This window comes from Triticum aestivum, chromosome 4D (genome assembly GCF_018294505.1).
Source record: "Triticum aestivum cultivar Chinese Spring chromosome 4D, IWGSC CS RefSeq v2.1, whole genome shotgun sequence".
Lineage (NCBI taxonomy): Eukaryota > Viridiplantae > Streptophyta > Magnoliopsida > Poales > Poaceae > Triticum > Triticum aestivum.
In genome coordinates, this window is record NC_057805.1 from 483,558,866 (window position 1) to 483,574,864 (window position 15,999).

General features: G+C 49.4%; 1 protein-coding gene across 1 annotated transcript; it reads left to right on the forward strand.

Annotated features, from left to right (window-relative positions):
• The first annotated feature begins 9,099 nt into the window (after positions 1-9,099).
• Positions 9,100-10,196, forward strand: LOC123100454 (anthocyanin regulatory C1 protein). Its single transcript, XM_044522391.1, has 2 exons — positions 9,100-9,270; positions 9,387-10,196. Exons 1-2 carry the CDS (start codon positions 9,138-9,140, stop codon positions 9,926-9,928), a joined length of 675 nt encoding a protein of 224 aa, XP_044378326.1. The 5' UTR covers positions 9,100-9,137; the 3' UTR covers positions 9,929-10,196.
• Positions 10,197-15,999: the final 5,803 nt, after the last annotated feature.

The window sequence follows — 15,999 nt, forward strand, 5'->3', positions numbered from 1 at the left end:
ACGACTGTGGCCGGCGGCCTCCGTGGGCTAGCATGCCGCCAAATCTGGCGTAGGCGGCCTCTCACAAGTCTGGAAGTGTTGTGGCGGGTGCAAACGCCCGGCATGCGTCTCCGGGGTGTGCCCCCCCCTCACGGACGGCGCCGCCGCCGGCACCTGGAGGGGGGAAACGGACGCGTCGGGTCTACACGGAGGGGATCTTGCTGTGGGTCTTGCCCGGATGTTACTCCAAAGTGTTCCTATGGGCCGACCTAATACAAACGGGTGGATAGGTCCACTGCTCAAAGCCCGTCCGTGCAAAGTCAAAGGGCTAGATCCCTTTGTCAAACACTACAATGTTAGGCGGGACGAGGGGCCTGGGGGGTAGCAATGCCACCCGAGCGTCGCACCGGGCCCTCATACATACGGGGTGGTGTGGTGGCATGTCTGAAGAGGCGGCACGCGTCTCCGGGGTGTGCCCCCCTCACGGACGGCGATGACACCGTAGTAGACGTTCTGCGGTAACGATGCAGCGTGAATATTATTAAATACTCGGAGCGCGATAAAATCATGAGTTTTTTACACGACGTGGGCACATGTGCTGTAGGACTGATGGTAATTTTTCATAATTGTTCGTGATGGAGTAGTATCTGAACAATTCCCTCTACGCAGATTGCTCTTTGCGTGTCTACGTCTGTGGCCGGCGGCCTCCGGGGGCTAGCATGCCGCCAAATCTTGCGTAGGCGGCCTCTCACAAGTCTGGAAGTGTTGTGGCGGGTGCAAACGCCCGGCACGCGTCTCCGGGGTGTGCCCCCCCTCACGGACGGCGCCGCCGCCGGCATCTGGAGGGGGGAAACGGACGCGTCGGGTCTACACGGAGGGGATCTTGCTGTGGGTCTGGCCCGGATGTTACTCCAAAGTGTTCCTATGGGATGACCTAACACAACCGGGTGGATAGGTCCACTGCTCAAAGCCCGTCCGTGCAAAGTCAAAGGGCTAGATCCCGTGTAAAACGCTACAATGTTAGGAGGGACGGGGGCCCTGGGGGTAGCAATGCCACCCGAGGGTCGCACCGGGCCCTCATACATGCGGGGTGGTGTGGTGGCATGTCCGAAGAGGCGGCACACGTCTCTGGGGTGTGCCCCCCCTCACGGACGGCGATGACATGGTAGTTGACGTTCTGCGGTAACGATGCGCCGTGAATATTATTAAATACTCGGAGTGCAATAAAATCATGAGTTTTTTACACGACGTGGGCACATGTGCTGTAGGACTGATGGTAATTTTTCATAAATTTTCGTGATGGAGTAGTATCTGAACAATTCCCTCTACGTGGATTGCTCTTCACGTGTCTACGACTGTGGTCGGCGGCCTCCGGGGGCTAGCATGCCACCAAATCTTGCATAGGCGGCCTCTCACAAGTCTGGAAGTGTTGTGGCGGGTGCAAACGCCTGGCACACGTCTCCGGGGTTTGCCCCCCTCACGGACGGCGCCGCCGCCGGCACCTGGAGGGGGAAACGACGCGTCGGGTCTACGCGGAGGGGATCTTGCTGTGGGTCTGGCCCGGATGTTACTCCAAAGTGTTCCTATGGGCTGACCTAACACAACCGGGTGGATAGGTCCACTGCTCAAAGCCCGTCCGTGCAAAGTCAAAGGGCTAGATCCCGTGGTCAAACGCTACAGGGTTAGGCGGGACGGGGACCCTGGGGGTAGCAATGCCACCCGAGCGTCGCAGTGGGCCCTCGTACATGCGGGGTGGTGTGGTGGCATGACCGAAGAGGCGGCACGCGTCTCCGGGGTGTGCCCCCCTCACGGACGGCGCCGCCTCCGGCACCTGGAGGGCGAAACGGACGCGTCGGGTCTACACGAAGGTGATCTTACTGTGGGTCTGGCCCGGATGTTGCTCCAAAGTGTTCCTATGGGCTGACCTAACACAACCGGGTGGATAGGTCCACTACTCAAAGCCCGTCCGTGCAAAGTCAAAGGGCTAGATCCCGTGGTCAAACGCTACAGGGTTAGGCGGGACGGGGGGCCTACGGGGGTAGCAATGCCACCCGAGCGTCGCACCGGGCCCTCATACATGCCGTACGGTGTGGTGGCATGTCCGAAGAGGCGACGCGTCTCGGGGGTTTGGCCCCCTCCAAGTGACGGCGGCACCGCCTTGCGTGAAGGGGGCACACCACGGAGCCCCAAGACGGGCGTCTACGCATGCCTGAACACTTTCACATATGCATCGGGACCCGTGCGATGTTTCGGTGACATAGCTACACCCCGAATCCCCCCACCAACCAGAATCCCTTCGTGTCCACTAGTAGAAAAAGAGGGTACCTTTAGTCGCGGTCCGCCTCCCCAACCGGGACTAAAGGTCTGTCTATATATACTGCACTTAGCAGTTTCCGCCACTTCCCATTCTTCTCTCGACGCCGAAGCCCTGCCCCGATGCCGATCGACGCCGAAGCCCTGCCCCGACGCCGATCGACGCCGACGCCCTGCCCCGACGCCGACGCCCTGCCCCCAGTGAGCTCCGCCGGCCCCACTTCGCCTGCCCTGCGCGCCGCCGCCCCGCCCCCAGTGAGCGCCGCCGCCGCCCGTGCCCTGCCCTAGCGCGCCGCCGCCGCCCCTGCCCTGCCCTGCCCTTGCCCGCCGCCCGCCGCCCCCCCTGCCCGCCGCCCGCCGCCCCTGGCCCTGCCCCTGCCCGCCGCGCGCCGCCCGCCGCCCGCTGCCCCTGCCAAAGAAACCAAAAAGTAAGAAGAAAGTAAAAGGAAGAAGAAAAAAGGAAGAAGAAAGAAAAAGGAATAAGAAAAAAAGAAAACAAAACAAAACCAAAGAAGAAAAAAGGAAAGAAAAAAGGAAGAAGAAAAAAGGAAGAAGAAAAAAAAGAAAGAAAGAAGAAAGAAAAAGGAAGAAGAAAAAAAGAAGAAAGAAAAGGAAGAAGAAAAAAAGAAAAAAAAAAAAAGAAAGAAGAAAAAAAAGGAAGAGAAAAAAGAAGAAAGAAAAAAGGAAGAAAAAAAGAAAAAGAAAAGAAGAAAGAAAAAGAAGAAGAAAAAGAAAGAAAAAAGGAAGAAAAAAAAGAAAAAAAAAAAAAAAAGAAAAGAAGAAAAAAAAAGAAAAGAAGAAAAAAGGAAAAGAAAAAAGAGAAAAAAAGAAAGAAAAAGAAAGAAAAAGAAAAGGAAGAAGAAAAAAGGAAGAAGAAAAAAAGGAAGAAGAAAAAAAGAAAGAAGAAAAAAGAAGAAAAGAAAAGGAAGAGAAAAAGAAGAAGAAAAAGGAAGAAAGAAAAAAGAAAAAAAGAAAAAAGAAGAAGAAAGAAAAAGAAAGAAGAAAAAAGAAGAAAGAAGAAAGGAAGAAGAAGAAAGAAAGAAGAAAGAAAAGGAAGAAGAAGAAAGAAAGAAGAAAGAAACCAAATGAAAAAGAAGAAAAGAAAGAAGAAAGAAAAAGGAAGAAGAAAAAAGGAAGAAGAAAGAAAAAAAGGAAGAAGAAAACAAAAGAAAAGAAAACAAAAGAAACAAAATGAAAACCAAAAAGAAAGAAGAAAGAAAACCAAATGAAAACCAAAAGAAAGAAGAAAAAAAGGAAGAAGAAAAAAAAGGAAGAATAAAAAAGGAAGCAGAAAAAAAGGAAGAAGAAAAAATAAAGAAGAAAGAAAGAAGAAAGAAAAAGGAAGAAGAAAAAAATGAAAACCAAATGAAAACCAAAAGAAAGAAGAAAGAAAAAGGAAGAAGAAGAAAAGAAGAAGAAAGGAAGAAGAAAGGAAGAAGAAGAACGAAAGAAGAAAGAAAAAGGAAGAAGAAGGAAGAAAGAAGAAAGAGGAAGAAGAAAGGAAGAAGAAGAAAAAAAGAAAAAAAAAGGAAGAAGAAAGAAACCAAATGAAAAACAAAGAGAAAAACAAAGAAAACAAAATAAAATACTTGGCAGTGCTCAATAATCTTATTTTTTAATTCCTCCTCCTCTATGTCCCCTTAATCTTATTTTTTAATTCCTTTATAGTTAAAGAATTTTTACTACATGCAGGAGTGACATATGGCGGACGATAGAGCCGAGCCGCTTAGGGATCCGGAGGCTGAACGTTATTTAATGGGCATCATCAACAACGAGATTCCTTATGTGTCGGGCTCAGAATATGAGCAAGAAGAGGATGTAGTCTCTTCTTTTCTGAACCTTGACGGTGGAACAGAGATTGTCGATGATCAAGAAGGTGAAGGAATGGACATTATCAACGGAGGTCAACCGTCAACAAATGACGATCTCGAATTGCAAGTAGCAACCACCTCCGGCGAGGTATATATATACATTGAGCCTCTCGTGATACAAACTTACTAAAATGTGAATACATATGTATTAACGCGCGCGACTCTCTTTCTTTTTTTAGCCCTCGGCCGGAACGAGTATGACAAAGCGTGGCAAATCCAAGGCGATGAAAACAAGAGAAACATATGCCATTGAGTTTGTCAGTGAAACCGGCAAGCCCCTACAGCACACCTCAAAGTTTATCAACCAATGCGGAGTCGTTGTTAGAGACAACGTCCCGATCACCGTCCAGGAATGGAAGGAGCCAAAGAAGGCACGTCTTGGTTTCAGTTTTGTCGACAAGAGAACAAAAAAGGATTGCTGGAGAAAGCTTATGGAACATTTCATTCTACCTCCGGAATACAACAAAGTCGATGAATTCAGTAACGAGGTTCCGGGTGGACGTGAGAGGAGGAGGCTAGTTAAAGAGTTCGCTCTTCAGAAGATGGGCGAAGCATTCCGGAACTTCAAGAAAAATTTAACCCGTGACTATGTCAACAAGGGCAAGACTCCGGATTTCAATGGACAACATGAGAAACTGAAAGATGATTGGCCAGAATTTGTGAGGCAAAAGCAATCGGAGCATTTCAAGGAAATATCGAAAAAATAAGGATAATGCGAGTAAGAAAAAGTTCCATCATATTATGGGGCTAGGAGGATACCGCCTTTCGGAGCCTAGGTGGCAGAAGATGGAGGAGGACCTGAGGGTGCGAGGAATCCCTCTAGGTACAGAGGGATGGGACCCAAGGGCCAAAAGCTGGTGGTACGGGCATGGGGGATCGCTAGACCCGGAGACAGGGGTGTGTGTTCACCGGCAGAAAAAGTTTGCTCCCACCCAAGCCCTTATTGACGCAATGACCCAAGCTCAAGAGGCCTTGATCAAGTTCAACAGAGAGAAAGACGCACTGACAACAGCCCTCGGGAATGATGAACACGGAGGACGTGTACGAGGCAAAGGCAAAGTTCCGTGGAAAGTAGGGTTTTCCCAGGACAATGACCCGTACTGTTACAGAAGCCGTAAGAGAAAGATGGACCGGGATGCAGATCTTATGACGAAGTTTGCATCGGAACTCCATGAGTTGAAGCAGACCGTGCATGAACTAGTAAAAGAAAAATCGGCTGCAGGGCCACATGAAGATCATGAAGCGGATCGCGGAAGCCAGCAGCGGAGAAGCAGCGTGGCTTCCACGGATGCCCCGCCTGGTGCTAGTGCACCGATGATCGAGATTCGTGCACCGGAGCCTCACTACCCCGTGGATGATGTAAAGGAGATGAAAGAATGTGATCTGCATTATCCCGTGCGGAACATTTCCACGAAGGTAGCTAGCGGCAGTGCTTTACCCTGTACACCTGGAGCACTCCACCACAACAACCCCATTGCATATGGCTATGCTCGTGTCACGGTGGAAGACATAGTCCAAGGGTTTGAGGACCTGGAGATTGACAAACCTACACCCGAAGGGGAGAGAAGACTTGGAGATGTCAAGCGCCCCGATCCACAACCTCCGGCGGGTACGATGCCCCCCAATCCCCCTCCGGCGGGTACGACGCCCCCCAATCCACCTCCGGCGAAGAAGCAGGCGGACAGCAAGGAAACCCGCTCCTGGACTATTAACCCGGACCCTTATGTACCTAAGACCACAAGGGTACCGGAGCCATCACTGAAGCCTCTCCTCCCAAGGCCTTGGGAACTTAGTGAAGCTGAAACCAAATTGGCCGCGTCTGCTGATTATGAGAAATGGAAGGCGGATATGAAGGCGATAAAAGAGCCTGAGCCCAAGCAAGTATTCACTGAGAAGCAAAAGAAGTGGGCTAAGGATTTTTTGACGACACCGTCCCAAGCCGAGCTGAATATGCCTGACGACTATGGACATGAACTTCGTAGGCAAGCAAAAATATTGAAGGAGGAGAAAGAAGAAAGTAAAAAAAGCGGGAAACAAGTTGACCAGCTCGGGATGCAGAAGAAACAATCGATCCCCCCGCTCATAGTGAAAGCCGGTCCGGAAGAGGACCCCGAGATCATAGCAGCTGCGGCAGCACTTGGATTGACTGTAGCGAGTGCCATGAAACAAGCGTCCGAGATGGGTTTGACTCTTCGTGCCTTCTTTGGCCTTGAGGATGCGCCAGTATGTGAGATAGCATTACAATATGTGCGGAATGGGCCTCTCGTCGAGCCTGCGCGGGAAAAGAGTCTACCACCACAAATGCGAAATCTGCTACATTGGTACAAGCAATTCATAACATGGGCCGACAAAGAATATGTTTATGCGGATGTTACAGATGAGCATCACACCAAACGGTACTCTGTAGAAGTTCATATGAGTGAATTGTTCCAGCTGTTCAATCTGCGCGACCTCGACAAATCTATGCTGAGTTGCTACGTTCTGTAAGTGATTTATTTCTACCTCATCTCGTTCTTCATTGCCTGCACTATATATATATATATATATATATATATATATATATATATATATATTGTCCTAACTATATTGTTGCGTACGCTATTATGCAGATTGAAGATTTGGGAATGCAAAATAAGAAACATCCATGATGTTGGGTTCATTGACCCACATATCGTTAATGGACATGTGTTACAACATCACCCCGAAGACGTGGAGAAAGACTTGTACAAGTTTCTTAGAAAGCATCAACTCAAAAGTCATATTCTATTTCCTTACCATTTTGGGTGAGTGTTTCTCTCTTGTGCCCATTCTCTTTTGTTTACTCCATGCATGGTATGTCTAATCGATGAGTTATGCATGACTGTGCATGTAACGTGTCCGCAGGTTCCACTGGATTCTGCTAAGTATTGAACTTCACACCTCCAGAGTTCTAATCATGGACTCTATGGATTCGGATCCAAAGCGTTGGGCCGACATGAGAAAAATGCTGCAAAAGTAATTATTTTCAATCATTTGAGCTCTATATCGATCGATCTCTTTCGTTCATTTCCTAATATCAAGTAACTAATAACTCCCTTGTTCATTTAATTTTCTTTGCCCTGTAGGGTTTGGAGACGGTTCTCAGAAGAAATTGTCGGTGAATTCAAACATGAGCTAGATTTCAGAAGGTTAGTTAATGTGGATAAGCAGCCACCGGGGACCAATCTATGTGGATACTATGTTTGTGAGAACATCCGGAGACACACCTCTGAGCGGAAGGCATCGGATAGCGTGCAGAACGCGACGGATAACTTGCGGAGGAGGCTTAGTCTAGAAGCTCGCTTCCGACCAATTCAAGAAGAATTAGCAGGATTTTTCATGAGGGAAGTCATCAATCCTAAAGGAGAACACTATACCGAGGACGAAGAAATTTATATGCATACCCGAGATTGAAACTTGTTCGAAGTTGTATATGGTCATCCATCCTAATTGTGTATGGAAACTTGTTCGAAGTTGTATATGGTCACCCGAGATTGAATATATATTATATATTCCTCTTGAATTCTTCTTGTTTGAAATTTCATATGCATGTATATAGTAGCGTAGAATATGTGTACTGAAACTTCATCAAAATTAAAATAAAACACAAAATAAAATATAAAAGAAATAAAACACTACAAATTAAAAAGAAACCAGGTTTAGGGGGGCTAAAACCCTAAACCTGCGGAGGAGGCCTTTAGTCCCGGTTAGCCACGAGAACCGGGACTAAAGGTCCTCCGCCCCGACGGACCACTGGCGCCCACCTGGACGGGCCTTTAGTCCCGGTCAGCCACGAGAACCGGGACTAAAGCCTTTAGTCGCGGTTCGTAAGAGGCGCGACTAAAGGGGGGGTCTTTAGTCGCGCATATTTAGTCCCGGTTGCACAGCCGGGACTAAAGGCTGTTGCGAACCGGGACTAAAGGGTTTTTTTCTACCAGTGGTCAACCGTTTCCCCCTCCGTGACACGGCGATAGCGACGTTCGTAACGGGGGGTAATCGATATACCACCGGGGTATGTTTTTTTAGATAAGGCATAATTATCTTATGCAAAAACAAAAACAAAAATAAAGTAAAAATAACAAAATAAAGTAAAATAAATGTATGCCGACGGCAAGGTCGCCGGCATATCTGTGCACACACGGAGGTGCAGTCCCACGGATCGATGACGTGGCATGGTACACGGATCGATGACGTGCCAGAGGGGCCTATGCCGACAGCTATGCCGTAGGCATACCTTTGCCATAGATAGTATAAAGCAAAATTGAAAATAAAAGTAAATAAACATATGCCGATGGCAATAGCTGCGCACACGGATCGATGACGTGGCAGAGGGGCATGGGCCAGGTCTATGCCGACGGCTATGCCGTAGGCATACCTCTGCCATAGATATGCCGACGGCCGCGGTTACCTCCCGTCGGCGTAGTTTCAACGCCGTCAAACGGTCAGCACTAACCGGGTAGGTTGGCCCGGTCTATGCCGACGACCGCGCCTATGCCGACGGTCTCCGTAGGCGTATTTCGAGCGGTCCCGACGGCCTCGTCTGTGCCGACGGCCCCGTCGGCATAGATGGATGTATGCTGACGGCTTTTCTACGCCTACGGCCTGTCCTTGGCCGTCGGCATAGGCCCATCTATGCCGACGGGGGCCGTCGGCATAGAGGAGGCCGTCGGCGCAAGCAGTTATTCTGGTAGTGAAAAACGGCCGCGCTGTTCATTGCACAGATGGAGTCTTCCTAGCCTTTTGATCCATCTAACTCTGAGATAAGTGTCGCTCACGATGGCCGTGGGTTGAGGGTGCAAAGCATGTCCACGTAGACGCGCTACTGTACAATGATAACAGGTCCACGTTGACGCGCTGGTGAATAAATACGGCAACAACCCCGCTGCCCGCAGATGACAGACCCTCGCTCACTCGCTCTCTAACACAACACCCACTGGAGAGAGAGAGAGAGAGAGAATGGGGAGGAGGGCGTGGAGTGCCAAGGAAGGGGTGAAGAGAGGGGCATGGACGAGCAAGGAGGACGAAACCTTGGCCTCCTACGTCAAGGCGCATGGCGAAGGCAGATGGAAGCAAGTCCCACTGAAAGCTGGTACGTTCTGCTACTAATCGACCGAATCCCTAGCTTGGTAGACACTAGACAGTAGGAGTAGAAAATGGAGAGCTACCTGAACGTCAGTAAGTGACGCGCGCCAAATTGATTTGCAGGTCTGCGGCGGTGCGGCAAGAGCTGCAGGCTGCGGTGGCTGAACTACCTCCGGCCGAGCATCAAGCGGGGCAACATCTCCGACGACGAGGAGGAGCTCATCGTCAGGCTCCACAGGCTCCTCGGTAACAGGTGGTCGCTCATCGCGGGCAGGCTGCCCGGCCGAACAGACAACGAAATCAAGAACTACTGGAACAGCACCCTTGGCCGGAAGGCGCTCCCGGAGCGATCTGCCACCAGGATGGTCAGCACGCCATGCGCCTCCCCCGGCTCCGTCTCCTCCAACTCCGGGGCTGCTACAAGCTCCAACGCTGCGACGCCCCCGTTGTCGGCCGCAGTGTGGGCGCCCAAGCCCGTGAGGTGCACGGGCGGCCTCTTCTTCCACGGGGATGCGCGGGCCGTGGGAGGAGACGGAGATGAGTGCAGCGGCAGCAGCTTGGTGGCATCGTCGGGCGGTGGCGACTGGATGGACGACGTTAGAGCCTTGGCGTCGTTTCTTGAGTCCGACGACGACTGGGTCAACTCCCTGCAGATGGCGGGTTAACGCTCACACTTGTTTTCAGCACGTGCACGTTTATCACTACGTACGAACAGGGAGCTGTATCGTACCCCACAAATGTAGTACGATACAGCTCCATGTACGTACGTAGGCTTCGTGCTGAGTACTGACTAATGAGAGTAGCTACCTGTGACTTCTAATCATACTCACACTCTCTCGAGCTGTTTAGATGGATGGTGTATAAGTGGGTGTGTTCAGCCGAATAAGTGTATGTGTGCCTACACGAGCATCCACATTTTGTATTGTATTTTTAAATAAGAATCTAAGTGTACTTCAACGTGGCTCTAATTTTTTTCTTTGAAAAGAAGGATATCTACCGATCTCTTTTTCTTTGATAAAGATATATGCCGACCTCTGCATCGAGAAGTGGATGGATCTAGATGACAATAAATGCCTAAAAATTGGATGGATGTCGGTGTCGTTGGAGACGTGCTTTGTTGTAATACTATGATTTCCTCACTATATAGGTGTATGTTTTCTGCACAGTTGACTCGTGTCAAATGGCAAGGGAAACAATGCTTTGTTTTACGATTACAAAGAAGACACCACAACAAACATCTCCCACTCTACCAACAATCCAAGAGGTGGCTCCTCGTGAAAAGCATTCACAAGAAAATGGCCTACCCGCGGTGGTTTGATGGCAGTGCGTTGTGTTCATGATGATAGTAATGCCATGACTATCGTTGACGCCACTGGCGACATAGCCACTGGCAGTTGTTTTCCTTGTTGAGACGCTGTCGAAAAGCTACGGGCCTCTTCAACCTCAACTAATAAATACCCCGTGAATTTCACTGGATGTGCCTTCTTCCTTTCTGTTTCTAATCTAACCCCGCCACATCAGTTCACAAGAGTCTGCCTGTAGATGTAGCTTTACTCTCTCTATATTAATGTGATTGCTTTCCCAGCGAAAGCCCTAGACCCAGCTTGGTTGGATCGGGAACGGCGACCGCAACAAAACATATATGTGAAACGAACACATAGATACTCTCTTCGATCCAAATTAATTGTGGTAACTTTAGTTTATTACTAAAATTGTACTAAGACTGTGACAATTAATATGGATCGGAGGGAGTACATTGGTTTGATAGATTGATGTTTGGTGAAGTCCTAAATTTTTTCTTCTAGGGTCATTTTGTACACCTTCAGTTCCAAAATAAGTGATGTGGTCTTAATTTAAATTTAAGCTAAAACCACGAGACATGTTTTGGAACGAAGGCAGTAGCAATTGAAGACCGTTCCGTCCAATCATTTAATTAGTCTCTATCTGTTTCTTTGCGGGGGTAATTTGTACCTAACAAAGAAAACAATGATTTGACAAATGTGTTAGAAGGTACAGCCTCGAGGACATGACAACTATAGCATTTAATTTCTTTTGGATGTTACCATACCAAACGGGTTGTGAATGAATACGACTGGTTAGCATTTAATTTCTTTTGGATGTTACCGTACCAAATGATGGCCGTTTTCCTCAACATGCACAGCATAATGATAAGAAATTTGAAGCAGATGGCCACTGGCTAGCCGTTAGCGAGCCTGTGTGCGTGTGACCCATAGTGGAGCACGTATACACAAGCTAGTGCCCATACACGGTCATGCCAGTGCACGTACGTACAAAGTCGAAAGCAAACCAAAACACATGTGCCATTTTTGCATGTGGCCACTGGCCAGTCGACATATACGTATGGCAGCTAGGTAGGTAGGCCTGTATATACATGGGGCATTGCCACTGTGATGAGATCGACGCGGCAGTGAACAACAGGACATTCATGGCTCTCAGCACGCCGCAGTGAAAACGGTGCGTCACCATCGATCGATGCCAGAATTTGATTTTAGTTCATGCCTTTTAGTGAAAGTAAATAAATAGGACAATGCAATTTTTTATGAAAGGGACTCTCCCTGTGATATGGTGTAATCGACACCAGGGATGTAGTATTCCTCCTCTCAGCTTGTGGAAGTGGAGAAGTCGAGGGTGATAAGGATTTGAGCTGATGACCCAGGGCCTCAGTACTAACACGTCCGGCCGTGTCATCATTTTCCACGCCGAGGACAAAAGTGAAGTCCGAGAGATGTGGGATCACCCGTTGGCAAGGCTTGTGCGCGACCTCAGGGATCGCTAGGGTGGTTGGAGTGGCGGCTTCGGGATTCATCTTTATGATGAAGGGCATCGGTTTTGGTTGCTTGGGCGGCAGAGTCGTCGACAAGTCTGGTCCTCGGCCTCATGGCTGGTGTGTGTGGGGTTGAGGTTATGTATGTCAGAGCGGTTGGCTCGTTGGGTACGCGGCCTCGGACCGGGTGTGGGGGTGTTTCGGACTTGTATCAATTTTTGGTTGTTTTCTTTTTTTATAAACTGGTTAATTCTCTTGTTCTATATGAAAAAGGCAGAGTTTCTGCAGGTTACTCAAAAAAAGATGGAAGAAGGAGATGACGAGAATGTGTAGTTGCGGTAGCTGTCGTGGTTAGTGTGAGAGCCAATAGTGGGGGCGATGGCGGGCGACTGAAATCACGGTAGAAACAACTAGTGGTAGAGGAAACAATCCGGCAAGATTTGGACTTCGTAGACCGGGTAGAAATATGTATTGATATTGAGAAAAGCTTCAAACTCACATATATGCTGAGCTCGAAACTGGGTAGAAATATGTACTGTATGTCGCTTTTCAAACCAATCTAGGGTCCCTCAAACCTCAAGCCCTACAATGTTGAAGTTGCCAGCTCCCACAATACTGCAATCTAAGGCTCTGCCTTCTTTGAACATTGTGCCAAGGTACAAAATAGTTTTACTTCTCCAAGAAGATCTTGGCTGACCTCTGCATCAATTGAAACACAAAGAAATGCAAAACATTAGGCTAATACAACTGCGTCAAATATTATTATTTTTTGCAGGTTATTCATGTGGATACGGATTGGAACTGTATGCGGTGAAACCCCACCCAAACTTTTATATGGATACAACCACAGTAAACTAGCCAATGGATAATAGTTCATCTTTATCATAAAAGCAACTGAAGTTCTCTTTGGCGGTGATAAATCATACGTCATGAAGACTGTCCGGTACCAATAACCGTGACAATGGGTAAGAGTTCAACTTCATCACACTTGTAACACTTCTTATGCCAAGCCTCCTGTCGCTTAGGCAACTTATTTTTATTTGTTAAAACCACACCACACTATAAGTGCCACACAAATATCTTAATCTTTTAAGGGCACTTTAAGTCTGTCAAAAGACATCTTCACAAAATGGGCTATACGTATCATCCACCAACGGGAGGGCAGCAGTAGTGCTTTGCCTCCACTCTCACTCTCATGTGCATGCATCTTCCACTCCTCCTGCCAACACCATGTTTGTATAGGATGGTTACGTTTGTGTTCGCCCATGTCAGAATCAGACCATTTCCGTGTAACGACAACTCCGAATCCCTCTCTGTAATTTCACTGCTCGAGCTCTTTTGGTTCCTTCCCGATCTTCTCTGTTTTTGGTCAGACGAATTAAATGGTAAGCATCCATTAAAGATACTATCAATAAAGATTAATCACCAAGTTAAAGGCTATTTCTGGCTGCTCTTGCAGCGTCTGCGGTCTTTGTTGTCGAGTCTGCAGTGGAGTTCGCCCTGCCGTGCTGCTGGCAGCTGTGGAAGCATCGGAATGCTGTCGTTTTCCAATGGCAGGAGCCCTCCATTGGTCGGGTACTTAGCTGTTGCCGAGAGGATGCGGTGTTATGGTGCGGGTGGTTGCCAGCTGCTCGACTTCCTCGAGTGCTCTCTATCTCTCTCTCTCTCTATATATAGTTGCGTCCTTGTCTGCGATGCATGGACTGCATGTAGGTGTGCCTGGGTGCCCCTGCGGAGCTTGTAACCATCTGGGATTTTAGTACATTTTGATCAAATATATTATTCCCATTTCAGTTACCTCATGATTCTTGTCTAGCTCGGAAAAAAAGCAAACAATGGACACACTCTCAAATCATGGACTAACAATCCTCTGACTCAGATTGTATGCATGACGTGCCATCAGATCATTGTACGCTACGTTGGAGACTTCCAAACCATTTCCTGTCCTAACCCTAGGGAGAGACGATCTACCAAATGGATAATGCTCCCCATGAACAGTAAAAAATGGAAAGGATAGTAAAAAAATGTTTTTCTTTTGCAACAAGCATTAACGAATTGACTACATATGTACAAATGTTCATCAGGAAAATCATTTATGCTATGGGAAAAAGGTCAATGCTCCAAAAGAACTAATTTTGAAAGCATTTAATCTGCTTCTTTCCCAAGACATTAGATATGTTTTCTCTTCAGGAAAATTTTCACATATGTAGATAATCCGTCAATCCGTGTTGCCAAGAAATTTCAGAGTTTTTTGATATTTTTACTGTTCATTGCGTATGCATTTGAGCCAGTGAGAAAATAGCGTCGCTAATAACATATTATAGCATTTTGAGCATTGCCTCCCTAAATAAACCAGTGTACAACGTGTCGCTAATAGCATATTTTTAGCCACGATATTTTCTCATCACACGCTATTTTTTCCATTGATTTGAGCTTGCGAGTAAAAGGACGCTTTTGATTAAACCCTTGCCATTTATTGTGAACACTTCTTCTTCGGTACAACCCCTGAAAACATCAACGGTCCAGATCATCCTATACCCCTTCACCTGAAAACTTAAAAAAGGGTAGGATGGTCATTGCCCCTTCCCCTCCCCCAGCCCCGCCCCCGCGCGGCCCGTCGACGTACGTACGTGTACGCGCGTCCGACAGCGTTTTTTACTGTGGCGACGTACGTACGTCTAACCGCGTCGGTGGTCAAAGAGCGTCGGTGGTCAATCTGCGCGTCGGTTGGTCAATCCGCGCGTCGCCCGGTGAAAGCGCGTCGTGGCACGTGAACTGCGGCCCGCCGCCCCGCCCCGTCCGTCCCCTCGTCTGCCGCCCTGCCGCCCCGTCCACTCGCCTGCCGCGCCGCCGCCCTCGACTGCCGGCCCGTCCGCCCGTCGCATTAGCTGCCCACCCACCCGCCCGTCGCATTTCATCCCTGTCCGCCCGCTGCCCCGCCGTCTGCCCTATAAATCGCACCCCCGTCCGCCTGTCGCCGCAAACACCACTCCTCCCGACTCCACCTCCCAAAAGGCCGCCGGCGATATGTCGTTCCACCGCGGCAGCAGCTCCGGCACCGGCGGCGACGACGGACCGAGCGCGTGGCCGTCGAGCCTGAGCACGCCGGAGACAGAGGAGCTGTATCGGTTTGGGCTCCTTGTGCCGCCGGGTTGCCGTCTTCCGCACAACTGGAAACTCGACAAGGACGGCTACCCGAGGCTCGGGCCCGGCGCACCGCGGAGGAGAAGCGGACCGGCGGCCGCAAAAACATCGCCGGCCGTCACGCGTTCTGGGACGGCAAAGACTACGCCGCCGTCATCGGCGCGTATCGGCTGGCGGAGTCCGGCGTCATGCCAGACCTCATCGGCGACCGCCGCCGCCTTCTTGTCCCGCGCCCCCATCCAGAAGCGCGCGGCCGTCGGGCCCCTCCACCACCTGCGCCGGCGCCCGCCGATCCCCCGCCCCGCCGGAGCAGGTGATTCTTCCGGAGGACGGCGATCCCGACGATACGACGGGTTACCTCGCCGCCCTGCGGGCGTTGGTGCCTGCAGCGGCGGCTGCAGAGGCGGCGGCGGCTGCGAGGGAGGCCGCCGAGCAGGCGACAGCGATTCAGGCGGCGGCGGCGATTCCGCCGGTGGTCCCGCAGGCGGAGGCGGAAGCGTCGGAGTCGTCGGACGAAGACGTCATCGACTGGGAGCGGTTAGCCCAGGTCAGCGACGACAACGACGACGACGACGGCGGCGGTGACGGCGCGGCGGAGTTCATTGATCTCGCGGCTAGCTATGACGAGGAGGAGTAGTTGTTTTTTTTTAAATGTTCTAAGTATGAACTTTGTATCGTTTAGGTTCGGATAAACTTGTTTCGTTTCGGTAGTGTTGAATGGACTATGTAAAATATCTCTATGTTCAATCTAGTTTGTTCGAATCTTGTTTTAATTTGTCTTCAAAGTTTGTTCAAAAAATTAGCAAA

Bases quoted from the DNA above. Each gene is read 5' to 3' on its own strand.
- LOC123100454 (XM_044522391.1), top strand. From the start codon at position 9,138: ATGGGGAGGAGGGCGTGGAGTGCCAAGGAAGGGGTGAAGAGAGGGGCA. The intron at 9,271-9,386 runs GTACGTTCTGCT...ATTGATTTGCAG, and splicing joins GCAAGTCCCACTGAAAGCTG to GTCTGCGGCGGTGCGGCAAG.